Source organism: Macaca thibetana, chromosome 14 (assembly GCF_024542745.1).
Source record: "Macaca thibetana thibetana isolate TM-01 chromosome 14, ASM2454274v1, whole genome shotgun sequence".
In the NCBI taxonomy this organism is placed as follows: domain Eukaryota; kingdom Metazoa; phylum Chordata; class Mammalia; order Primates; family Cercopithecidae; genus Macaca; species Macaca thibetana.
Window position 1 is genome coordinate 56722975 of NC_065591.1, and position 26944 is coordinate 56749918.

The 26944-nt window shown below is 46.6% G+C and overlaps 2 protein-coding genes across 15 annotated transcripts in view; one reads left to right on the forward strand and one right to left on the reverse strand.

The window, feature by feature from the left end:
* AKIP1 (A-kinase interacting protein 1) overlaps positions 1–26944 on the reverse strand; it is a 210676-nt gene that overhangs the window by 128964 nt on the left and 54768 nt on the right. The window lies entirely within an intron of this gene.
* The window catches only part of DENND2B (DENN domain containing 2B), a 177646-nt gene that overhangs the window by 89226 nt on the left and 61476 nt on the right, over positions 1–26944 (forward strand). The window contains exon 1 of one of the 14 annotated variants that reach the window (XM_050756084.1): positions 863–5610. The exons of 10 other annotated variants lie outside the window; for them this stretch is intronic. In XM_050756084.1, the coding sequence (XP_050612041.1) occupies positions 5576–5610 (35 nt within the window). In that variant the 5' untranslated portion in view covers positions 863–5575. Of the gene's footprint in view, positions 1–862; positions 5611–5782; positions 7675–16356; positions 19638–26944 lie in introns of those variants that run through there. 3 more of the 14 variants (XM_050756089.1, XM_050756082.1, XM_050756098.1) reach the window with 3 other exon arrangements.

A 26944-nucleotide genomic window follows, 5' to 3' on the forward strand; every position in this document is an offset into this window, starting at 1 on the left:
CATCTTGCCCAGTGTGCTAGACAAAAAGTGGTATTGCCCCTTCTTTGGTGCCTTTTCCTAGAACATTCCTACCTCTTTGGTATAGCCAAAAACTGGCTTTTCCCTGAAGATCTTACTTTCCTTGTGACCCTCTCCAGTGAAGCCACCTCACCTCCTCCCAACTCTCGCTCTGAACTCCCAACGTTGCTTCCAAGCCCGGTCTGGCAGCCTTTCCCATGAGAAGTTAGTCCCTCCTCTGCTCACTCTTGGTGCCCTTACCTGCCTATTGACTTCAAGCTAACTGTTAACAACCTTCTTCATATGTCCTCTTTTTGGCAAAATTAGGATTTGAGGATTCATACTGAGAATCCCTCAATGCTCACAGTCCCTCTGTCCTTCCAACTCTAAGGACTTTGTCTTCATTCCTTTTCGGGTACCTTTGGCTTTATCACTTGGAGCAGTTTCACTTTTAGGATCCTGAACTTGGAGGTTCCCTTCCCTTCCCCAGTCTCCTGTCTGTTTCCACCTCCCACTCCTTCACTGTCCCCTCCAAGAGCTGGCTCTTCAGCTTTTCTCTGCCTGTGTAGCGTCTTAGCCACCCTGGCCACTGCCTACTGATTTTTCTGTTCAGCCTGAACCTCAAAGGTGGGAATTCTCATCCTGCACTTGCTACTTACCTCAGTTCTCTCTCTCCCTTGTCCCTCCTGTGATCATCAGCCCTCGTGGACCACTTGAACAGATTTTTCTGCCATAGCCCCTAGACGTCTGAGTCTTGCTTCATCTTTCAGAAGCATAATCTCTGACCCATCATTCTTTTCTTTTCTTTTTTTGTTTTTGAGAGGGAGTCTCGCGCTGTCGCCCAGGCTGGAGTGCAGTGGCCGGATCTCAGCTCACTGCAAGCTCCGCCTCCCGGGTTTGCGCCATTCTCCTGCCTCAGCCTCCCTATAGCTGGGACTACAGGCGCCCGCCACCTCGCCCGGCTAGTTTTTTGTATTTTTTAGTAGAGACGGGGTTTCACTGTGTTAGCCAGGATGGTCTCGATCTCCTGACCTCGTGATCCGCCCGTCTCGGCCTCCCAAAGTGCTGGGATTACAGGCTTGAGCCACCGTGCCCGGCCCCCCATCATTCTTTTCTCAGAAAACTTCTGTGATTCCCCAGAGAAAAACTAAGATCTCTAATTTGGCTCTCAAAGGCCTCTTAGAGCCGACATGCCTCTGTCTTTCCAACTCTCTTTCTCCCTGGTCTACTTTGAATTAAACTCCCATCAGACTGACAAACACTTTGTTGTCCTTCATACGTCTTCTGCTTTCCTGCCTCCAAGTCCTTGTGCATGTAGTTCCATCTGTCTGGGAATACCGCTGTATTCTTTTGCCATTTGATCTTCTAGGCCTAGCACAAGGGCCACCCTCTCTGTAAAGGGTTCTTGATCCTTTATTTGGAAGTAATCTCCTTCTACCTAAGCTTCAACATTGTATCTCTCTAATAGCATCTCTCTAGTGGCACTTAATTTCATCTTTCTAATGGCACTTAAAATAGTCTTCCTAGTATTTATGAGGTTCATATGTCTATTGTATTCACCCTACAGAGTGGAAGCTTCTTGAGGATGGACCCATATCTGATGCATTTAGTGTCCCAAACAGTGCTAAGCATATTGGCTTATGCATGGTTGGTGTTCGGTGTGTATTAGCTGATTGAATTCATGACTGTAAGTATGAATGGAAGGAGGAAAGATGGCTTCCAGGAACCATACTTAGAATTTCATACTGCCCCCTTCTCCTTTTCTAGCGAGAAAAGAATCAGACTCACAGCTTGACCCAGGCCAACAGAGGAATAGTTCAAGCTCCTGGCCCACATTGCACCTGGGGGAGCCTGAAGCTTGTCCTACTGTGGGAGCAGGAGCCTTGAGTACCAGGAATTTCAATGGGATGTTTTTGGGTTTAGGGAGTTAGGCTGGCTGCATTCCATGCCGTGCAGGGGAGAGGATTTTGGAGTAGCACAGAAAAAGGAAACCCTGGCTGGGCACGGTGGCTCACGCCTGTAATCCCAGCACTTTGGGAGGCTGAGGCAGGCGGATCACCTGAGGTCAAGAGTTCGAGACCAGCCTGACCAACATGGAGAAACCCCGTCTCTACTGAAAATGCAAAATATTAGCCGGGTGTGGTGGTGCATGCCTGTAATCCCAGCTACTCAGGAGGCTGAGGCAGGAAAATCACTTGAACCCGGGAGGTAGAGGTTGCAGTGAGCTGAGATTGCACCATTGTACTGCAGCCTGGGCAACAAGAATGAAACTCCATCTCAAAAAAAAAAAAAAAAAAAAAAAGGGAAGAAGAAGGGAACCCTGAACATGCTCTTGGCAGAGGTAGGTGCAAAGGAACTGGAGAGCATGGTAACCCAGAGGGGAGGGTTTTATTTTTACCAAGTCACGCCACTTTCCTTCCTCCATACCTACTAGGGCTGAGCCTCAGTTGAATGTGAGAAAAACACTATGGGTGTGATATTTGCCGCTCTCTCTGCCTTGGGACCTTGAGTCATAGTCTAACTCTTCATCTCAAACAGTCTTGTGTCTCATTCTGTCCAACTACTGTTTGTCCTTTAGAGCCTGGCTCACATTTCCTCTCCTACAGAAGCCCTGTCCAGAGCTACTCTGTGCCCTCCACCACCCCATTGTCCTGTCTTTCTAGTTTGTGTCCCACACTTGCATTGTTTGCTGTTGTGTCTCATCACCCTACATTTGTCTGTGAGCTCCTCACATGCAAGAATCACATCTCATGTTTTGTTCTCTCAGCTGAAACAAAGTGATGATCAATAATTACTGTCAATGTTATTAGGGAGCCTGCTATTGGAACTTGGAAGATTATCAGTAGCAGAAAAACTGAAGTGGAAATGGAAGGATGTGAAAGTAAAACTTAGTCTGGGCTAGTTCTCCAGAATCTGAGTCTGGGGCGGCACTTCCCTTTCATCTTTACCATGGGTTTCTCGAATTCTGGCTTCTGAAGCTCTGCCTTTCAACAGAAATCAGCATTTAGGCAGGTGAGAGAATCAGGTGTTCAGGGTGTGCCCTCCAGTGAAGAAGAGAGAGAGGTGATGGCCGGCACCCCATGCAGCAGTGACTAATGTGGGGTAAACTGGCACCATGCCTCCCGGCCCCCGGGTACATGGGAGCTGTAGGCACACATGGTAGATTGGAGCTGGAAGGATCATTTACCAGCCCTTCCCAGAGCTGGAAACCGGCGGGGAGCAGCAAGCCAATTGGCAGACTTGCCTTTTCTGCCTTAAAGTACTTTGTTTCTGTTGCTAACAACAGACATGGGGAGTATAAATAAAACACAGACACACAGGCACATAGACACATATGTGGAGACTGAATATTTGAGCTGTCAGGGGCAGGGGGGAGGGTGAATGTGGACGGAGACTGAAAATGTGTAGCTAAGCCTCTCAAGATAATGTGCCCTAGGTGTTCTCTCCAGCCTTGGAGATGGGTGTAGTGTAAGGGGTGGTTGTGTGGGAGGCCCCTCTGAAGGCAGTCAATAGGAAGTGATACGGTATGGATGCCACAGGCTTCAAAGACTAGGTGCTCATTATGGCTGGATGCAGTCCTCATCAGGCAGACTCTTCCGAGCTAGTTGCTGGTGATCCAAGGGCCAATGGCAACTTCTTTCCTTGTATTCTGCCCTTTGTTTAAGGCTTGACTCATTGATCCCCGTTAGTGCTCACATGTGGTGTACTGGTCAGCAGCTGTTGTGGCCTTTCTGGCTGACCTGACCTGTACAAGCCAGCATGCCTAAATATGTGACTGTTGTTTGGGGTAAGCTCCTGAAGGATGTGAGCTTCTTTAGTAGAGACTGAGACCCGTTCAGCCTCTCTGGAAAAGATGGTCTTAGTAGGAGGCTGAATAGTTCATGCTATAAAAAGCAACAGCTAAGTCACATGTGAGATAAGCTTATTCAGAGACTTGAGTTTCAGGTAGATTACAGGGAGGATGGATGATGAGGAAGACTGTGAGTCTCTACTGCTGGAATTAGAAGTAGGGATGGGTTAGGTGTTCTCTCTTTTTTTCCCCTGGATTGAACATTATATTCCCTGGTATCTAAGATTACATCAAGAGAGCCTCTCCTGGTTCTGGGAAAAATAATAACTGTATTGATGGGAATTTTAGAGCACTCCCAACGTGCGTAGCTTTGAGCACTTGATTCACAGATTCTCTGACACTTGAGATGATCATCTGATGGTGTGGGCGTTTGGAGTAGCTTAGCTGGTCTCTCTTTTCCATCTTACTGGTTTCTTGGACCATGTGTGATAGGCCTAAGGAATGTCCAACAGGAAGTACCCTTGATCCGTATGAATACCATGTCAGTAATAGTTCCAATCTTCTGGAAACAGTGAGACGCCACTCCAGTCTGAGGGTGAGACATGAAAACTATGTGGGCCTTTTCCCCAGTCATTGATATAGCAGCATTTGTCTCCCCTGAGCAGGGGGAAATGAATTAGGATTACCCTCTGGGTTGAGCTTACAAATCTGTCTTAGGATCTTGTTTTTACTCAGGTAGCGCTCTTGGCTATCCAAGGTGGGGTGCCTGGGGGTTGGCGGCACACTGGAAGCTCACAGCAGCTGCTTCTCTCCAGGCACTGTAACTCACTAGCAGTTTAGGATTAGAGGCATGTATCACATGTGAGGCAGGTATCACATGGCATTTGTTACTACAGGAGTTAAAGGACCAAAGTAAACTTAAATGGGTTACCTATTCTTATAATTTAGATGGTATGCAAGATTATACCTATAGTAGTAGCAAGCCCATCCACTCTCTCATAAGCTTTCTTAAATAAGAGAGGGAAAGGTGGAGTTACTTCTATGGTCTGAGAATTGCAGATTACCCTTTTTCCCTGGAGAGGCCTAAGGGTTGGCTCCCATGTGACCCCCATCATCTCTGTAGTCAAGTGGCATTAGGTCTAGGAACCCCTAAGGAGATATTGTCTCTCTGTTCCCTGGCTTAGAGCAGGGATGTGAGTTTTGTGCCTGGCCCTAAGGAGAGGTAGTTGACTATGGCTGTTATTGAGTGAGGCTGGACCCAGCCTAGCTGATAAAATTCTAAAGCAAGATGGGGCAGTCCAAGGTGGTCACAGAGAATGAAGGTTCTTAGAATAGAATATATTCTAAGCCACTAGGCCCTGGTGGCTTCTTTGAAAGACTGGAGTCTTGAGAGGTAAGAAGACCCCATCTAGCTGGGTTTCATGCGCTTCCCTCACCTTACCTCTGCAAGTGTCACAGCAGGCTGCCTGTGATGTCTGGTGGTTGACTCTGCGCCTGCATGGTTCAGCTGAGCAGGGCAGTTCATGTTGAAGCCCCTCCCACCAGTCAGGAGCCTGTAGGACTGTGTTGTTTTCCTTCCTGTGTCCTCAGTGACTGGGCTAGTGTCTTGCACAAGGCAAGTGCTTGGTCATTGTTTGTGGATTGAATGGCTTCTCAGCCTGAGCTTCAGGGGACCTTGGCCTGGATCTGGGAACATACTAGGAATTGGATAAGCAGAGAGGAAGGAGAGCACTCCAGGCTGCCAGTGATTTGAGCCGAGAAACATGGGGCAGAAATGGACATGTGGACATGTTTGGAGCAGAAGGTATCCTGCCTGGAGAGAGGTAGGGGTGTGTGTGTGTGTGTGTGTGTGTGTGTGTGTGCATGCGTGCATGTGCACGTCTGTGTATCTCTGTGTGGGCAGGTCTGGGGAGGGTGGTAGGGCCAGGGCTGGCTGAAGGTAGGGCCAGGGCTGGCTGAAGAGGGAAGAAAGAATTGGAAAGTGAGATTGGTTGGAACCAATTAAGGGAACCTGAGTCTGGTGTGATTGGCAGTTAAGGAGCCCAGAAGAATGATATGATGATACTGACATTCCAGGATGCTTAGTCTGTCGCTTATGAGCAGAGAGGACTGGAGGTAGAAGAATAAAGGGTAGCTTGTAATTCAGTAATACTGTTTAACATTTATATAGTGCCTCCTATGGGCTGGCACTGGATAAAGTGCTCTCTGTATAACCAGAGACCATTGCAGTAAACTAGGTATGAGGTGATAAACTGGAGAAACATTTCAAAGAAGACGACATTGTTTCTTCATATTTGGCTATATTTGGCTCTTATTTGGTTAAAGAAGAAATGGCTCCAAGGACGTCTTCCTCCTGGATCCTGCTTCTGGCAGCTCGTCCTTGAGCATGGGACTGTTATCTCGTCTGGTTGGAGCTGCTGAGATTTTGTATACTCCCTGCCAGGAACCGATGTCCTTGGGCCTCGGCTGGGGTGTGTCCCGAACCCAGCCATCTGGAAGGTCAGAGGAATTAGCCACTAGAATGTGCCCATTAGTGGCTTCGAGGGGTTACAACCTGTCAGTGGAATCTGAAGCCCGGGAACTGCCTCTCTCCCAGGGCTTTTCAGAATTGGAACAGCCTGACTGTTCTAGCACTGACTGCTCCCTTATTTGGACAGTAAATTTTCAGGGTGAGATTGGACTTCTCCTTTGTCTTGGGAGAGTTTTTTTTTTTTTTTTTTTTTTTTTTTTTTTAAGTATCTGACATTCTTGTCAGTGATTTTCAAGGAGATAACACGGTATCACAGCTATACCTTTCTTCACCTGATTCCTTTCCTTGGTCTCTAGTCCATCCACTTATAAGACCCAGATGGGGGCCAGGTACAGTGGCTTATGTCTGTAATCCCAGTACTTTGGGAGGTCAAGGCGGGCAGATCACTTGAGGTCAGGAGTTCGAAACCACCCTGGCCAACATGGTGAAACCCTGTCTCTGTTGAAAATACAAAAATTAGCCAGGCATGTTGGTGGGCCCCTGTAATCCCGGCTACTCAGGAGGCTGAGGCAGGAGAGTCGCATGAACCTGGGAGGTGGAAGTTGCAGTGAGCCAAGATCGCGCCATTGCACTGCAGCCTAGGCAACAGAACGAGACTCTGTCTCAAAAAAAGGTGAAAATTTAAAAAAAAATGAAAAAAAAAAAGACCTAGATGGGGTTCCTAGACTGCCCACTCAGCTCAGTCTCTCCAGAGAAGCAAGTAACACCATCATGTAGAAAAGAGGCAAGGTGGCTGAGGCTCTGGGGTCAGGCTTCAGGGCCTGGGGGCAACTTCCTGCCCAGCCTTGAGACATATGTCTTGGTTTTGGGGAACTTGCTGTGCCCCTTGACTTGTGGATTTGTAGTTTATCAGCCCAGCTTCATGTGGGGCCAGGATGGGGAGCAGGGCACAGCCAGGAGTTGGGGTGGTGGTGATGAGATGGTGGATGGTAGTGGTGCTACTGAAGGGGAAGAATCTTCTGTGACAATTTTGAGATTTCCTCTCTGTCAGAAGCCCAACTCTGTCAGCTTCTGGCATTCCTTCTGATGGATCCCTGTAACCCTTCGGAAAGTCATTCAGCTAATGGCAGTGACATTGAATTCTAAGGAAAGCAGGAAGGAGAACATGTTTCTGTCAACAAAGATGTGCTTTCACTAGTCAGAACTTGCTGTCAGGCAGCCTTCAGCCCTTCAGGTGATTACTGTGCTTTGGGATTAAAGTGTCCTGCTGTTTCTGGAACAGGCTGCTAGTCATAAAGACAGGTAGGGCTGAAGGGTAGAGGTAGGGTCCCCAGCTGCAGTTGTCAAGAACCCATCGTGAAGGCTGACTGAGCGAAGAAACTGCTGCTGCCCAGACAAGAAAGCACTTTTAGCAGTGGTAAGTCCTTTGCATGCTCTATCTTACTTAATCTGCACAATAGCACTTCATGGTTGGAACTGTTGTCTCCATTTTACAGATGAGGAAACTGAAGCTTAGAAAGGGTAGGCAACACATCCAAAGCTTCATAGCTGGTAGAGGCCGAGTTTCATACCCAAATATCAAGCTTTTCCCATTGTTTCTTACAGAGGAAACCATGATAAGCCATTATTTTTCATAAATGTTACATTTTAGAATAGTTTCAGATTTACAGAACAGTTGCAAAGATAGTACAGAGAGTTCCCATAGATCCTGCAAGCCATTAAGTTTTTTTTTTTTTTTCTCCTTTTCTGGTCCATTTTATGAGAATTCATTGGGGGTGGGGAACAGATTTGGAACGAGGACTTTTTTTCCAGAGATTCCAACTTGGTGATTTTTTTTCAGCAGGATTATTTGAGCGTCCATCAGACTGTATTATTTCTTCCCCAGTTCTGCTCTGCCTCAGCTCTGCTGGACTGGGCTGGGCCTGGCTTTGACATCTAGTTTCAGAGTCAAATGCCCCACTTTCTGACTCTCTCAATAGGGTCAGATGGTAATTGGGTTTCAGAGAGTTAGGAAGGCAGGTAGGTGTGGGGAGGATCTTTAGCAGCTGGAGTTCTGGATACTCTTCTGTCTCCGATGGGGCTATGACAGGGGAGTGTTAATATTTTCAGTTAATGTTTGATGGCATGGAGCCAGAGCCCTCCCGAGGGCCAGAGGCAACGTCTCTGCGGCGAGGCCTGTTTGCTTGGATGCCCTCTTGAGTCTGTCCTTGTATGGTGCCAGAGTGGCTCATGGTGGTCGCTGCTGTGGGCCCTGGCCGTGGTCTGCAAGCAGGCAGGCAGGCTGGCTGGCTGTAGGCAGGAGAATATCCTTAGGTAGCTGGTGTGCTTTGCTTTGGGTCCCAGGCACATTCTCCATTTAAGGGAAAGGGGTCTGCAATCTTCTTGGCTCTGGGTGTGAATGGGCTGGCCTAAAGTCTGTTCATGGCCTTTGCTGGATGTGCTTTTTCAATGAGATCATTCCAGAGTTACATTCCTATGAAATTATATTTCACTGAAGATGTAAAGCTGGATTTGTGTAAAAGCACTGGCACTAAAACTCAGGGCTCAGAGCGGGGCAGAAATGAGAAGAGGGATAAACAGCTTTTCTTTAGAAGGAGGGGAAGGAAAGACAGAAAGAGAGAGAAAACAGTTGTTAAAGGATTTTGCATTGAAAATTGGTGTGCCGTAAGCATACCCAAGGAGTCGGGATTGCCACTCACCCCTGGAAAGGCAGGCTTGATGTTTGTTGTCCCAGCTGCCTCCCACCCCCAGGCGGTTTGGAGGGAGATGCCCTTGAGGCTTCAGTGTGTAAGGTTGCTGGAACGCTGGAGCCGCCCAGGTGTCTCCTGGTCATGGCACTCAAGGCCTATCCCTGCCTTTCTAGCCTCATTTTGCACCATCCCATATCTAATCTAATCTAATTTCTCTCCCTCTCTCTCAGTTTCCTTCTGTCTCGTGCACACACCCACACTGTCACACTCACTCTACTATTAGTATGATACATTGCTACTCACAACACTCCTGACACCAAATGTGTGGGGTTTTTTCTCTTGCATTGGCCAACTTGCCAAACTTGCTGGGCACCAACTGGGGTTTCTTACAATTTAATTCAATTTTGACACTACCTGGAGCTAGCATAATCTCCACAGAGTAAGTAGGGACAAGACTGTTCCCACTTCAGATGCTAATCACAAGCCTGGGCCACCCATACTTTTGACCAACTCACTATAAAGTTGGAGGGATTGGTTCCCACAACCCCCTCCTCAGGTTTGGTAATTTGCTAGAATGGCTCATAGAACTCAGAAAAACAGTTGACTTACTATTAACCCTACTATTAGTATTATGTTACTATTAGTTTATTATTAAGGATACAACCCAGGAACAGCCAAATGGAAGAGATGCATAGGGCAAAGTTTTGGGGGGGGGTGTATGTGTGTGTGTATATGTTTAGAGCTTCCATTCCCTCTCAGGGTGCACCACCCTCCCAGCACCTTGATGTGTTCACCAACCTGGGAGCTCTCTGAATTCAGAAATTTCAGGTATTTATGGAGGTTTCACTATGTCAGCATGCCATGTTTTGAATGTCCCCTCCAAAACTCATGTTGAAATCTGATTGCCATTGTGATGGTATTAAGAGGTAGGACCCTTCAGAGTGGTTGGGCCATGAGGGCCAAATTAATCATGAATGGATTAATGCTGTCATTGCTAGAGTTCATTTCTGATAAAAACAAGTCCGGCCCCCTCCTGCCCTCTCTCTCTCTTGTGTGTGCTGTTGTGCCCTTCTGCCTTTCTGCTATGGGATGATGCAGCAAGAAGGCCTGCCAGAGTCAGTCATCAATCTTAAGACTTCCCAGCCTCTGGAACCGTAAGAAATAAATCCCCACTTCATTAGCATAAATTCAGGTGTAGTAGAGGGACTTGTTATAAATCACAAAGTAGGCTTCTCTCACCCCCATCCCTTGGGAAATGCCAAGGGTTTTTGAAGCTGTGCCCGGAACTGGGAAGAAGGTGCTGTCTCTCTCTCTCTCTCTCTCTCTCTCTCTCTGTGTGTGTGTGTGTGTGTGTGTGTGTGTGTGTATATGTGTGTGTGTGTGTGTGTGTGTGTGTGTGTATATTCCTTATATATAGATATATATTCATTATTATATATATGGAATATGTGTGTATATATATTCCTTATCTCACAGTAACACACATGTGCACACACATGCGCACACACACACTCACAGCCCCTGCATGCTTGTAGTGTGAGATTGTGTACCCCATACTCTATATGATTCTGCTTTGTATCCCTGTGTACACACTGTTCCCCATAGCATGGAATGAATGTCCTTTTCTCCCCTTGTCTGCTGAGAGCACTCTAGTTGCTCTAAAACCCATTTTAGTTTTGCCTCCTCAGAAATCTTTTGTGCTGCCTGCTGACGGTTACTTTCTGGCACCTTCGTGCTGTCACCATTCCTTGTGCATCCCGCTGCTCCTGCACATTTCATTTGATAAGTTTTCAAGGAAAAGCCTCTAGTACGGGGCTTAGTAAAGGGTAGGTGCTTGTGAAATGATTGTTGAAGAAAGAAACTAAATGAATGAAGAGTTGGATCTAAGTGAAGGTCATGTACTGCAGGCAGGGCAAACTACGGAAAGGTGTCTAACATGGCATAAGTGCCATCAGAGAGGCTAGGAGATGAGTGTCAGACTGGCAGAAAAGGTGGGGTATGTACTTCCCTGTGCACACAAGTGTGGAGTCGTTTGTGGAGTGGCAAGATAGTCTGTGCAGTGGTGCACACCTGTCATCCCATCTACTTGGGAAGGCCGAGGCAGGAGGATCATTTTAGCCAGGAGTTCAGGGCTGCAGTAGCTATAATGATGCCCCTGCACTCCAGCCTGGGTGACAGAGTAAGACCCTGCTTATAAAAAGATTTTTAAAGTAAATTAGAAAAAAAAAAAAAAAGAAAGCCCAGTGAGTTCTGGGTTCCATAGACTGACTATAGGGATTAGGTCTGGACTTACTCAAGGTGAGATGAAACTACTTTCTGAGCAGTCTTTGCAAAACGACAGCAGGATAGAAGGAAAAGAGCTGTAGCTTTGGAATTGAGGATTCTGGGTGGTGGTGATTATACTGTTAGTAATGATAACATAGTCCTAACTATGAGCCAGACAGTATACCAGGCACTTTACATAAGTTAATTCATTTATCCTTACAATGTCTCTGTGAAGTAATGACTACTAATTGTTGATTTATGAAGATTGCAGAGCAATTCTGGACCTGGTTCTACTCTTACTAATTGAGTGAACTGAGGGCAAGACGCTTAGCCCTACTGAGCCCCAGCCTCCTCTTTTGTGAAACGGAGAAGATACCTTTTGCATTTAATCTTCTTGGGCTTATTGGTAGAAAGTGTTTTTGAAAAGTATACTCTAAAGTACTTTGCATTGAGGAAGAAGGGAAACTTGCAAAGTAATTGTAGTTTAGATACTGGGCTCGTACTTAATGCAGATGCTGCTCTGAGCATGGGCCACATTTGCACTTCACAGCTACACAAGGTGGGCTACTGGCAATCTCTTTGATTAAATGCCAGGATTTGAGCCGCTGTTAAAAAAACAAAGAAGTCTTTTTTTGCCCCTTTCTTTCTTTTTTATGTTTTGTGGAGATGGAGCCTCACTATGTTACCCAGGCTGGTCTTGAACTCCTGGGTTCAGGTGATCTGCCTGCCTCGGCCTCCCACAGTGCTGAGACTACAGTCATGAGCTACCGCACTTGGCCCAATAAATGAGTTTTATTGGAGCCAAATGTATATGTGAAATGTCATAAGGGACAGATTTTTTGTGCTGAACCAGCCCTTCTTCCCCAGCTAGGGAAATAGTGGTAAAGCTGGGCGGTAGGCATTTGCATGGGGGAGGATTAGGATCAGTGTGGGGCCACTGCAGCAGGTGGCAGAAAGCCTGGCTCAGAGCAGAGGCACAGCCGCTGACTGCAGGGTCCCATGAGCAGGGGGTGTGTGACCCCTTTTTTCTAAGATGAGACACTTATGGGAGTTTTTAGAACCACCGGGTGTGGTGGTTCACACCTGTAATCTCAGCACTTTGGGAGGCCGAGGCGGGTGGATTACTTGAGGTCAAGAGTTCGAGGCCAGCCTTGTCACTACTAAAAATACAAAAATTGGACGGGAGTGGTGGTATTTGCCTGTAATCCCAGCTACTCAGGAGGCTGAGGCACGAGAATCACTTGAACCTGGGAAGCGGAGGTTGTGGGGAGCTGAGATTGTGCCACTGCACTCCAGCCTGGGTGACAAAATGAGACTCTGTCTCAAAAAAAAAAAAAAAAAAAGAGGTTGCTTTACATTGCTGTTACCTTGGCAACGGAGACTGTGTCCCTCAAAGTGGTCCTCTGCTGGCACTAGATACACAAATGTGTCAGCACTTGGGCTTGGCAGGCATTGCTGAGCCAGGCAGTGAGTGATAAGGGGGATAAAGGGGACATAGGGGGAGTGCCTCCAAGAGCTGCAAGGAGGGGCAGTGTGGCCCTTCTAAGCCACATTTCTACAGTATTCTCTGGAGCTTCTTCGAGCCAAGTGGCTTCCTCCATGAGGTTGCAGCTCACAGTGCCTGCAGGCCTGAGGGTTGCCTGGATTGACCATGATGCCTGAGTATATAATTATAGGTCACTGAACAGAACCCCTAGTCAGCTACATCCCTCAAAAATGCCTAATTGTAGGCTACAAATATGAAAATATACAAGAGCTTAGAAACATGTCATACCTCATTACAGAGAGCAATGGCATGAGTCAGCTGTGACGTGGGTGGCTTTAGTGTGCTTGGTGAGCATGCTGGCAGGTCCAGAAGAGGGCAGGAGGCACATTCCCCAAGCTTCCTGCAGGGAGATTGAGGACTTTGGGAAAAGGGGGAAGTATAAGCTGTGACCATAGCCTAGCCTGCTAGTCATACCTGCAGTTACACAGTTAAAAGAGTCTGCTCACCTGATGGTAGATTTGATTCCTGTTTGGGAATTGTTTCCTGACCAGTTTACAAACCACATTAGAAAATAGCACATTTGGCCAGGCACGGTTGCTCACACCTGTAATGCCAGCATTTTGGGAGGCAGGAGGGTCATTTAAGGCCAGGAGTTTGAGACCAGCCTGGGCAAAATAGCAAAACCCCTATCTCTACAGAAAATTAAAAGACTTAGCTGACTGTGGTGGCACGCATCTGTAGTCCCAGCTACTCTGGAGGCTGAGGCAAGAGGATCACTTGAGCCCAAGTTTGAGGCTGCAGTGAGCTATTATTGTGTCACTGCACTCCAGCCTGGGAGACAGAGCAAGACCTAGTCTCTCAATAATAAATAAATAAATAAATAAATAAATAAATAAATAAATAAAAGATCCTTGAGGGAAGTGAGGTCATATATAATACCGTATATTACCTAACTGGGCCATACAGATTTTATTGCTGGATTGAGGGAGCCCACTTTGTCTCCGGGTAGGGAGGGGTACTTGAATAAGTGCCCAGCCTGGTTGCTCTGGTCTGGTCTGGCAGTGCTTTCTCACCGAGAGGCCTCTCCCAGCTCAGAAAGAAGCAACAGCTCGATCTAAATCTCTTTCTTTTGTCCCTCCCTGTCCTCCCAACTCCCCTTGGTGTAGATGAGTCTACACACACCCTTGCTGCCAGTGGCTTGCCATTCCTTTTCTGAGTCACCGCCCTTCGTTACCAGATCTCTAGTGGTGATAGTAGAAGGAAGGGTTAATCTGTGGCCCTTGGGGTACTCTTTCCTCCCAGTTTTAAACTTTTTAGTCAACTCTAAGAATGTAGGAATCTCAGTATTGAAAGCGACCTTAGGTGCCACCCATGCCCATCTCAAAGGCAAGGGAATGGACTAACCTTATCTGCCTTTACTGTGGTATTCCCAGCAACTGAGTGGAGTGTGGTAGGGGATGCAAAAAATACTTGCGGAATGAGTGAGTCCCTGTAAATAGCAGCAGCTTCACAAGACCATTGTCATTGCCCCGTTTGTTCATTTTTTTGACGAATATTATATGCCAGTTCCTTTTAAGTTCTGGAATACTGTGATGAACAACATAGTCCTTGTCCTCTGGAACATATTCTGTAATTGAGAAATAAGGAATTAAAAAGAATTTGTAGTCTCCAGATGGAATTTAAGAATTAAAACTTCTTCCTCATTTTGGCCTCTCTGGGTCTCTCATTTTCTGAGGTCTCTTTGGGGGACCCTAGAAAACACATCTAATCCCTTTTTCACACGAGAGCCTTTCCGGATTCCCAAGCCAGCGATCAGCCTCCCCCTCACAGCCTTCTCTTCTCCAGGTAAACCTCGGTTCCTTCCGCCATTTCTCCTGCGACATGCTTCATTTCTGAGTGCCCTCTCCATTCTGCCCACTGTCCTTAGCATGCAGTCCAAACTGACAGTCTGCCCCTCGGCCAGTTTGGAGTCCACAACAGAATACCACCTCCCACACATTCATTTCCAGGGAGTGTTCCAGCCTGGAGCCTCTCCTTACTCTGGGCTCAGGCGATAGGTGAGGGAAAGAGAAGGTCCTGCCTGGACTTGGCCAGACTGAGAGTATCTTCATATTTGGCCAATCCTGGAATTTGAAATTCTTTTCTTTTGTCTCTTCCCTGCCTCCCCACCATCCTTCCCTTGGTATAGACGAATCTACACACAGCCTTGCTGCCAGAGGCTGCCTTTCCTTTTCTGAGTCACTGCCCTTCGTTACCAGGGAAATTAGCATAAAAAAACGAATTGCAGTTCTATAACTGTATTCTTGTCCTCTGTCACATTCTCCACCCCAGCACCCCCACCTAAAATGACAAAAGTTGAGTCCTGTGACATCACAACAGTTGGCTATTGTGTCAACAACTGTGATGTCACCAACACAGGATTATGACTTCAAGGAAGAATGGAGGGAAGGAGTATAGCTGGCAAGAAACCCCATGGGAAAAAAGAAGATATTTTCATACAGGTCTTCACCCAGAAAGCCTGAGTTGACCCTCCAGTGGATGGTCTGTCAGTGGAAGCACTCTCTTTGGTTCCCATCGCTCCCTGTCTCTTTGGATTAATGATTTGGCTTATGGACATTGCCCAAGTCTGAGTGTGCGTGGAAGGCCCCTGCTGGCCAGCAGGCTTCTGGGCTGGCTTTGGGTTTTATTCATGAAGTTGGAGCTGCGTAGAGCTTTTCAGTGAGGGAGTTCAGAGGGGAGCCTGGGAGCCTAGGGTGAGGCTGATGCGGTTGTGCAGGCGCCTGGGCTGAGGGATAACTGGTGTGCAGGCACTGCTGTGCAGGCAGAGGGGGTGTTCTACCAGCCACTCTGGGAAGCCTGAGTGTGCTGCCACAGGCCTGAATGTTGACTCCTGCCCACTTCTGGGGCTGGGTTGGGCCTGCCCTGGGAACTCCTCTTGGCTCCATGAACAGAGACTTAAAAACACCTGCTGCAGAGACTCCCAGACTTTCTTAGTTCATGGGCCTTAGTGTTTCAGTAATTTTTTTTTTTTACAGTGTCCATAGCCCAAAAGAAATACCTAAGTTTTCTTTTTTAAGTAGGTTCGTTTGTTTGTTTATTTGTTTGTTTTTGTATGAAGTCTCACTCTGTCACCCAGGCTGGAGTGCAGTTGGCTCTCTGCAACCTCCGCCTCCCAGGTTCAAGTGATCCTCCTGCCTCAGCCTCCCTAGTAGCTGGGACTACAGGTAAGCACCACCACTCCTGGCTAATTTTTTGTATTTTTAGTAAAGATAGGGTTTCATCATGTTGGCCAGGCTAGTCTCAAACTCCTGACCTCAGGTAATTTACCCGCCTTGGCCTCCCAAAGTACTGGGATTACAGCGGTGAGCCACCATGCCTGGCCTTAAGTAGGTTTAAACAATTAAGTATTTATATCCTAACATCTGAGTAGCCATCTGAAAAAAAATGATATACAGAAATTGAAAGGAAAAATATTTATATTCCATTCTTAAATAACCACAATTACTTACTAATGGAATGTACTAGGTACTGCGTAGCATATCAGACCTTGGAATCAGATTGATTAGTGCCATCCTTATTTCCTGTTCCACATGGCTTTTCACATGGTACTGGCTTTTTTTTTTTTTTTTTTTTTTTTTTTTTTTTTTTGAGACGGAGTCTCGCTCTGTCGCCCAGGCTGGAATGCAGTGGCCGGATCTCAGCTCTCTGCAAGCTCCGCCTCCCGGGTTCACGCCATTCTCCTGCCTCAGCCTCCCAAGTAGCTGGGACTACAGGCGCCCGCCACCTCGCCCGGCTAGTTTTTTGTACTTTTTAGTGGAGACGGGGTTTCACCGTGTTAGCTGGGATGGTCTCAATCTCCTGACCTCGTGATCCGCCCGTCTTGGCCTCCCAAAGTGCTGGGACTACAGGCTTGAGCCACCGCGCCCGGCCGGTACTGGCTTTTTATCACAGCAACTGCTGAAAACCCAGCCTCAGAAAGAAATGACGTCATCAAAAAGAATGTAATGCAGTCTGTTGTTGAAGCTGTGAACTCATGGGGTGTTCAACAAATGTTGAGTGTTGCTCTGTTTCCCTCAAAAATTTAAAATATTTAGCAGCATCCCTGTGAGTTCATCATGGTGCTCTGGGGCACCTCAGCACACAGTCTGTGAAGCACAGACCTGAAACTGCCAAGCAGCACTTGCTCTGTTTAAAGGAGGAAGAAGAGGCAAGTTCTGTGGTCATCATGGCCCTTAAAGGAGTTGGGCAGGTGGATGGACAGACTGTCTTTCTCTGCAGTCTCAGCTCTAGCAGCCTGCATTGTTAGGGGGAAGGTCTTTGTTTGACCAGGGTCTGTGTGTGTGAATCCCTTTCCCTAGATGGGGAAGAATGATGATAGGCATCTCTTATGCTTATTTGTTGTTGACTCAGAGCCCTCTGAACTAGACGGCTTAAAGAAAAATGGGATTTTTGACAACCAGAATTCAGGGGCCAGGCATTGGACCTTCTGCTAATATCCTTTTCTAATATTTTTTTTTTATATTTTATTTTTTGAGACAGAGTCTCACTTTGTCACTCAGGCTGGAGTACAATGGTGCGATCTCAGCTTACTGCAACCTCTGCGTCCCACATTCAAGCAATTCTCCTGCCTCAACCTCCCGAGTAGCTGGGATTACAGGTGCCCAACACCATGCCCAGCTAATTTTTGTAGTTTTAGTAGAGATGGGGCTTCACCATGTTGGTCAGGCTGGTCTCGAACTCCTGACCTCCCAAAGTGCTGGGATTACCGGTGTGAGCCACCATGCCCGGCCTCTTTTCTAATTCTTTATCCAGATAGAGAAGGGGCTGCAGGGGTGTACTTGGGATGGAGGGTGGCTTCCTGCCACAAGATGTGACAGAGACCAAAGGACTAATGTGCTCTGGTATCACTTCTAGAGCCTCATGCCAACCTTTCCAGACTCTGGGTTCTGCTACTTATGAAACGCTAGGCAAATTACTTAACCTTTCAGCCTCAGCTTCTTCATCCATAAAATAGAGATAATGGCATCTATTTCATGTAGTTGTAACTAAGATTACACAAGCTAAATACATGCATAGAACAAGCAGAGCCTGGCTATATAGGTATGCTTTCTTCTCCTACTTCCAAATTTGAGGAAAAAAGGGCTTTCCTCCAAAAGCAAATTGAGCCCTAATGATCTAAGATCTGCAGTTCCACAGTTACCCTCTACTGCTTCTTTTTTCCTTTTTTTTTTTTTTGAGACTGATTCTCGCTCTATTGCCCAGGCTGGAGTGCAGTGGCGCAATCTTGGCTCACTGCAACCTCCACCTCCCAGGTTCAAGTGATTCTCGTGCCTCAACCTCCTGAGTAGCTGGGATTACAGGCACCTGCCTTCATGCCCAGCCAATTTTTGTATTTTTAGTAGAGACGGGGGTTTCACCGTGTTGGCCAGGCTGGTCTCGAACTTCTGACCTCAAGTGATCCACCCACCTCGGCCTCCCAAACTGCTGGGATTCCAGGCTTGAGCCACTGCACCTGGCCTCTCAACTGCTTCTTAATAACTTTGCTCTGTGGATCTAATTTTCCCAAATCTGCTGAGCTCTGTGTCCTGCTTGCTATATTAAAACTTTTTAATGAAGTACATCATACAACACGAACATATACATGTATCCAAGTCAACAAATTTTTACAACCGCACCCATGTAACCAACACTCAGATCAAGAAACAGACTATTATCAATATCCCAGAATCTCCCTCCAGTCTTCCTGACTTCTAATAGCATAGATTTATTTTTGGGTTTTGTTGTTTTCTATAAATAGGCTCATCTAGTATGTATTTTTGGTTTCTGGCTCTTTTATTCAGAATAATGGAGAGATTTATCCATGTTGTGTGTAGCTGTAGATGTTCATTCTCATTGCTGTATAGTAATCATTATGTAAAATACAAAAATTTACCTTCTCTCCTTCTGATTATGAGCATTTGAGTTTTTAGTTTATAGCCATTATGAATGGTGGTGTTATGCACATTCTCATACTTGTCTTTTAATACGCATGTGTATGCGTTTCTGATGAGTATAAAACTAAGAAAGGAATTGCTGGGTCACGGGGTATACCTATATTTAGTTTTAGTTGTGATACCCAGCGTTATTCCAAAGTGGTAGTATTGATTTACACTTCCTCTGTTAGTGTTTGAGAATTCCAGTTGCTTCACATCCTTGCCAACAATAGGTATTTCTTTTTCATTTTATCCATTCCAGTGGGTATGTTAATAGTATCACATCTCAGTTATAATTTGCATTTTGTTGATGACTAATGAAGTTGGATACCTTTTCATATATCTCTTCACAGTTTGGGTATCCTCTCTGGTGAAGTATCTGTTCTGTTCTTTTGCCATTTTTCTTTTGAGTTGTTTTTTATTTATTTGTAGAAGTTCCTCATATATTCTGGATATGAGTTCTTGGTTGGATGGTCTACTGAGCATATTGTCTTACACTCTGTAGGTTTGCTTTTCACTCTCTTTATGGCATTTGTTAAATGAACAAAGTTCTTATTTAATGTAGTCTAATTTGTCAGTGTTTTTCATTATGGTTATCACTTTTTGTTTCCTTCTAAGAAATTTCTACTTGCTCCAAGATCTTGGCTTTTGCTCATGGTTTTTCTTCTACTTGTTTTTTCTTCTGCCTTTATCTCTTCCAATCCTGCAAGACTCAGCCCAGTGTAATTTCCTGTCTCCTCTAGAAATCCTCCCCAGCATCCATCCTTCCACCTGATTAGATGCCTTTCTCCTCTCTCCCAGAGCTCTGTGTTCATACTTCTATCACAGCTCTTGTTACATTGTACCAGAATCTTTACTTATCCATCTCAGACAGGGTGGGGAGCTGCTCAAGGGCAAGGACCAGAGCATGGCACAGCAGCATGGGGGCCTGGCTGGGAAGATCCCCTCAAGGGGTTCCAGTAAATAGGTAAATGAAATGCCCTCACCTCTCTCTCTTTCTTTAGTTTTCCTATACTACTTCCCAGCCTTTCTTAACCTGTGTCCTCTTTTAATGTACATAAACATCTTTCACACTCCGGGGAGGCAGGGGGGTGGTGCTCTAGATTGAGAGTCAATTACATTACAGTGTTTCGGGGGGGTGCTGAGCAGCAGTGTCCAAAACAGTAGGCATCAGGAAAGGAAGGTGCTGGAATTCATTAAGCTCAGAGAAAGTACCTTTGCAGTGTATAATAGGAAAGCCATTATATATATATATATTTTTTTTTTGAGATGGAGTTTCACTCTTGTTGCCTAGGCTCGAGTGCAATGGCGCAATCTTGGCTCACCGCAACCTCTGCTTCCCGGGTTCAAGCGATTCTCCTGCCTCAGCCTCCCGAGTAGCTGGGATTACAGGCATGCGCCGCCATGCCTGGCTGTATTTTGTATTTTTAGTAGAGATGAGATTTCTCTGTGTTGGTCAGACTGGTCTCAAACTCCCAACCTCAGGTGATCCACCTGCCTCGGCCTCCCAAAGTGTTGGGATTACAGGCGTGAGCCACTGGGCGCGGTCTTATAAGCTTTTCAGAGAGCAATTTTAGTTGAGTTATTGGACTGAAGCCACTCCTGCCCAGAATCATTTGGGTTTTCACAGGGGGAGGCCCCCTTTGGAATTTTCTGAGTGGTTGTGGTTGCTGTAAGTGGGTTAGACCCTTCACTGGGAAGGCCAGAGGGGACTAGAGATGGGCCTGGACTGTGGAGCCCAACCGCTGTTCACCCTATCTAGGGAGGGCTGTTCTAGTTACAGGGTACAGCAGGTGTAAAGGCCCTGGAGTAGGAACTCACCTGGTGTGTTTGAGCGCATGGTAAGTGGACAGTGTGGCTAGAGTGGAGAGAGTGAGGGAGAAAGAGTAGTTGAAATGGGGCCAGAGATATAAAAGGGACACAGACAATGGAGGGCTTTATAAGTCCTTGTAAAGATTTGGGCTTTTACTTTTAGTAATGGGAGCTATGGTTTTGAGAGTTTTGAATAGATGGGGTGACAGGAACCATGATGCTGGTAGGGAGTACATGTGATGGGTGTAGCTCATTGAGGATCTGTTCTTAGTGAAATCAGAAGCAGAGGCAGCTAAAAGAGTGAGGATGAGGGAGGAGGTGTTGAAGCTGAGAGCTGGAGGGAAAGCTAAACCCCAGCCCGGAGACTTCCAGTACCACTGGGCTCTGAGTACCCACTGTTCTTTGTAGATGGCTTCTCATTGGTCTTTGTGTTCTCATTATAGAGGTGGGGTAGTCCCCCTAAGCTATCTGTGGTAAAACGGAGGTATTAGGATTTTACCCAGTACCTTTAGCTTTTATTATTTCCTAGTCTTCCTTGGAGAAGGTGCAGCTTGTGGATGGTAAGTTTCTTCTAGAGCAGAGGAGGCATCTTGCCATCAGTCAAGTTGAGCTCAGCTAGACCAGAGAGTGTGGGAAGGGTGAGAAGGAGGTCAAGACTTAGAGTCAGGAAGAAGTTGACACTTGAACTGGATATTTAAGAAAGAATGCGGGGCAGGGGACACTGAAGATCAAAGGAGTTAGTTGAACAAAAGCTTGGTGGCATGAACATTCCTGGCATGTGCAGGAAATGTCATCCAGTGAGATGTGGCTGGCCAGAGCAAAGGTGCTGCTGTCGGATAGGACTGTGGCCTCTGGATGGTTGCAATTGCAGGACCCACCACGTTCTCCTTGCCAGAGCGAAAGAAGGCAGTGGTTGGTCCCCAGGAACAGGGTTTTTTTTATGGATCAGGCTTCCAATCTGCCTTCTTTTTCCAAGTGGTGACAAGACATTGGGCAGAGTAGGTGCCATAGTCTTGACAGAGCTAGGATAAGCCACTTGCTGAAAGGCTGAGTTTCCAGAATGGCAGAAACAGCCATGTCTAGGTTTTTAAAACTATGTGAGAAACAACCAGATTTCCTTTGGCCTGGAATTGCCTAACAAGCCCTCACTCCAATTCAGGCTTTCAGGAAGTATTTAAACCCAGCTTTCAACTTCTGCAGGATCTGCACTGAAGTGGAGAAGGACCATCTGGCAGGAAAAGGGACTGAAATATGGTTGAGGTTGAAAAAGCAGACTTAAAGGGCTTTCTTTGAGGAGGAAGGTTGGGAAAGAGGATGTGGGAATGATAAGTGGACAGTGAAGAGATGGAAAAAGTTCTTGTTTTCTGATTATTATGCAACAACAAAAAATCGTCTTTTCCTGTGGCTAGCTGAGAGAGATTTCAGCCTCACAGGTACCTGTAAAACACCCATCTATCCTCTGACCTCCCAGCAAAACAAATGTTGGTTCCTCTCCACCTGACCAGGCTCGCTATCCCCACCACATTTTTACTTGAAGGGCTTTCTGGACCTGGGGCTGAAATGGAAAAGAGCTAAGGTGTGAAGTGTATAAAAGTAGTGAAGGAGAAAAGGTTTACTATTTTGTAGGGAATGGGACAGTCTTGAGAAAATCCTTCCTGGCACTCTTTTCTTTTCTTTTTTTTATAAAGACAGGGTCTCACGCTGTCACCCAGGCTGGAGTGCAGGGTCATGATTATAGTTCGCTGCAGCCTTGGACTCTTGGGCTCAAGTGATCCTCCCACCTCAGGCTCCAAAGTAGCTGGGGCTACAGGTGTGCATCACCACACCCTGCTAATTTTTTATTTTTAGTGAAGACAGGGTCTCACTTGTTGCCTAGGCTGGTCTTGAACTCCTAGGCTCAAACAGTACTCCTGCCTCTGCCTCCCAAAGTGCTGGGATTACAGGTGAAAGCTCATATTTTTGAGAACCTTGGTTTGGGTACTTACAAGGAACTTAATCTAAGGTTACTGAAGCTTGCGGTGGCTCTGGGTTGTGTGTGCAGGTGGGGGGAAGGGAGAGAATGGAGGCATCACCGAGAAGATAGAAGGAAAGGGGCCATAGCTTTTTCTCAGGTTTTTTCTTAGTCTGTTTCTAGGAGCCCTTTTATCCCTTTGAGAACCAGGCAAGTGGTCGATCAGTTGGGAGGTTAGGCAGGGAGGGGCTGTGCCTTTTGCTTACAGCATTGGTGGGCTTTGCTTATAGCTCTTTCTAGGAAGCAGGGGAGCTTTTCTGCAGGAATTTAGCAGGGGGCCTCGCTGCTTCAGGAAGAACAGGGGCTAATGATGAGGTCGAAGTCTCATGCAGAGAAGGATCATCCTGATTTAGTTGGATTTGTTAAGCTCCTTAGAATCTGAGGGCCAGTATTGGTTGCTGAGACTCTTGGCAGCCCTCCTCTGGGGAGCTGCCAGTCTGTACCTCATGTCCTTGGCCAGGGCCCATGGATGAGGAAAGGTGCAGGAAGGAGTTGGCAAGAAGGTAAAGAGGGTCTGAGGAGGTGTTTGCTGGGCAGGATGAGTAAGCAGGTTGGCCCCAGGGCAGTCAGATGACAGCTGCACACTGTAGGGTCACTGTACTGTCATTGTACTGCTGGCCCTCTCCTGGCTCTCACCATGTTCTCAGAACACACACAAGAGCTCTGTTCCCATTCCCACCTTCTCTATCCCTTTAGGCCACTGCCTTAACTTTGACTTCCATGTGAGCAGAATTGCTTAGGAGAGTAGTGGAACATAGATGTAGCAGAAATTCTCTCCTGTGGTTGAGAGGTTTCCTATTTTCGGGCGTCTTGACTTCTTACCTCGGCTATAAAGCAGAGTGCTGTGCAATGTTTACGTTACGTTTCCTCTCAGTGGCGACGTTAACCTCAGCAGAATGGGAGGCTTTCCTCCAAATGCTTGCCATTTCTTCCTGTTTGCTCAGGGCTCAGCTGTCTCCTGCTTCAAGAGCAAGGCATGCTGTCACATCCACAATTATGCCTGCAGAAAAGTATCAGACAGACATTTAGAAATGTCACCTAAACAAGGACAGGCTTTTTGCTCTAGGATAGGAACGTTCATTCTTAGAGGTGGGGCACACCTCAGAAAGAGCTCCCTTCAGAGACTGACCTCTCATCGGTCCCTTCTTGGACCTTTGAGAGAGCCTCTGTGGATAAGGTGATGGGACCGGGTCAGAGGGAGAAGGAGCACTTAGGATGCTAGAGAGAGTTGCCTGGTGAAGGCTGGACTGAGCAAAAGCTGTCAGCCTTCCAGAAGGTCTTTCTTCCTGTGGCAGTAAGGGGAATTGATGGGGGTTTCAAGCAGTCAGGAGGTTTTGCCCTGCACTGCTCCTGCCCAGCCGCCCAGTAGGTTTTGTGTGGCTGTTCCCAATGCCATGCCTCCTAACCCTTCCTGCTGGGACGCAGGCTAGAGAGCTGTGACACTTACCTGCTGCTTGGGAGGTCAGGTTGGAGCCGAGTGGACCAGGTGGAGGCCATGGATGAGGAGGCACAGCACTGCAGTGGAGGGAGCCCGCTGCATCTAACTAGGTCACTTGTGCTCAGCTCTGGCCAACTGTTGTCATACAGGAGAGCACACAGTGATGGCAAATTTTCTCATTTTTCAAAAGGAGCTAGAATCTGAATTTTTCTTTCTATTCACCTGCTTTCTTAAGCTTCACAACTAATTCAAATTATTTAAAAATAAAAGGAAGGCCAAATGAGACATGTTTTTGCTTCTGCAGACCGCAGGTATATGACTTCTGACATACACTCTTTTTCCCAGGAGTTTAGAAATGAGGAGAAAGCAAGCGAAGGGATCAGGGTGGTTGGCAGGAAGAGTAATTTTAAAATACAGGAAGACGGAGCACACCTGGAGACTGAGGAAATGGCTTAGATGAGCCGTTGGTAATGCTTTCACTGGATCCTGTGGTGTGCGCATTCCTTTGTGGTTGACGGCCAGTGGTTCTCTGTGTGGTGGAAGAAGCTAATGGGATGGGGGGAGGAGGAAGAGGGGCTGAGTGCCCATCTTTTAGTTGCACATAGCTAGGCAGATTCTTGGGAAGATGGTGAGTCGTGACCCCACTAAGTCCCTAGAGAACATGCTGTGGGACACACATTTTTGCACTTAAGGGCATATAAGCTTGGTTTAAAGCACTTACTAAAATGCAGATTCCTAGGCCCCAGCCCCACAGATTCCCATTCAGCAGGTGGGGCCTGGGACTCTGCATTTTAAAGCACCCCATCAATGTTAAAAAAAGTAAGTGGACAGTGGAGTGAGACAGAGCTGGGTCTACATTCCTGCTCTATTCCTTCACTAGGTGAGTAACCTTAGTCCAGTCATTTAATTTCTCTGAATTTAAATTTCCTGATCAGAAAAAAAAGAGACTGTACTATCACTACCTTGTAGAATGGTGAGAACTAAATTAGAAGACAGTTGGAGGCAGTACAGGGTCCTGGCCCAGAGCTGGGGCGCTGGTGCAGGCCACCTGGGCATAAATCCCTGCCTTGCCCCTTTTTAGCTGTGTGACTTGGAGCAAGCTAGTTAACTGCTCTCTTTCTTGGTTTCCTTAGTAAAGTGTAACTAACCCTGTGAAATATTAATAGTACCCATCTCACAGGGTTGTTAAAGGGTTAAATGACTTAATATACGTGAAGTGCTTGTAACTTTAACTGTTATAATTACGTGTATAAAAAGTCCAGCAGTGTGTCTCATAATAAATGCTCTTTTGCTTTTCCTTAGGTCCCCTTACTGTGGGTAACAGATTAAGGCTTAATTCAAATATCACCTCCTGATGAGGCCTTCCCGGAGTCTACTTTTTACTTTCTCATCTCCCTTCACATTGAGCTTCTCCAGGGCAGGGACTGTGTCTTTCCGTTTTAATATCCTAGTACCTTGCACAGTGCCTGACATAGGGTCAGTGAATGGAATGATAGTACTAGGGAGTCTGAAAGATGACTCACACTTGTGAATGGAGAGGTTGTCTTCCAAATACCTAGGGAAGTGTGATCTGGAAGAACAAACATTTATTAAGCTTCTGTTGCCAGACAGGGCAATCATGGGAGGTAGATCATGTTGCTATTATGGCTGTTATAGTGACAAAGTGAGTCTTTGACCCTCACTGGAGCAAGGTCACATAACTAGTGGTTGTCAGAAGGCAGGGCTGGACTCAAGGCTGATGTTTTTCCGACTGCCCCTAGGGGCCTGCCACTGTGCCTCTTTGTCTGGATGCAGTTTGTAGAAAAGTTCCAGAGGTACCTTATTCCATTCCTTTCTCTGAATCATAACTCTTGAGATAGTTGCCTATAATTTGTCAGAGCTGTGTTTTTGAGGAACTTGGGATTGATGGTATATGCTAATTGAACAATTTCCTTTTCTAAACATGGAGTTTCTGCCTGGACTTTGCCATTGATGGGCCTAGGAACTAGCAAAGAAACCTCTCCTCATGCTTGAGTCTCTGCTCCATTCCCATCGGCATTTCCTCTGCTTTAGGAGCATCTTCTCTCCCTGCAGCCTGACTAGCCAGGATATCAGGCTAAAAGCATAGATGAGGGCCTGGGGCTGCTTTTAGGAGGTGGGGAGAAATGGTGTAGCCTAGGAAGCCAGAATGCTGAGAATCCTCAAGCCTGAGCTTCAGGTATAAAGGGTTAACCTGGCCTTCAGCTCCTCAAGTCCCAAATTATTCTCTGATCCTGATAGACCTGGCCCAGAGAGAGCAGTTGGTGGGGAGGTTGGTGAGTAGGCATCTCTGTTTTTCTCATCTCGTGTGCCCTTCTGAGGTTCTCAGCAGTGCTGGCTCAAGATGCCTGAATTCCCAGGCCACTTCTGAGAATGGCAGCTGCACTCTTGGACAAATGTGACTAAGTGTCCCTGTCATGGGCCTGGAGGCAATTTTGTTCTGCTTCTTTCTTGGTTACATCTTCACAGGATTTTTCCTCTTAGCCACCCAGATGTCAGAGTCAACTACATTTCTCTTTCTTAGTAAGCTGGCTCTGTGTTCTCATATACAACTACATGATAGCATTTCAGAGCAGTGAGTCTACCCTCCTAAAAGCAGAAATTCAAGGAAAGAAAGAATATGTTTTTCATCATGTTCTTCTAACATATTTCAGTTTCTGGTCATGCCACAAATCTTTTGCCTTTTCTCCAAGGGCCTGCCCTGGAAGTGATAGAGCAGGTCAAGTGTTGTTTTCATGGATGGCGATGGTTATTGTGACCGTTGCTACAGTTGAAAGCTGATGCTTAGCAAGTTGATTCCTATAGCACTGTGCTTCCTGAGGACCCTGAAAACTGGCCTGATAAAACTTCCAGAGGTTGCCTTTTCTGTCCCTTCTCTGTTGTACATGTAGCCATATGATATGCCAAGCACTTTACTTGGCACTGGGCTGGTGCAGGTAGAGAGTATCTCACTACAGCCAGTGTGCATAGATGCCCTGGGAGCAAGATTGACTTT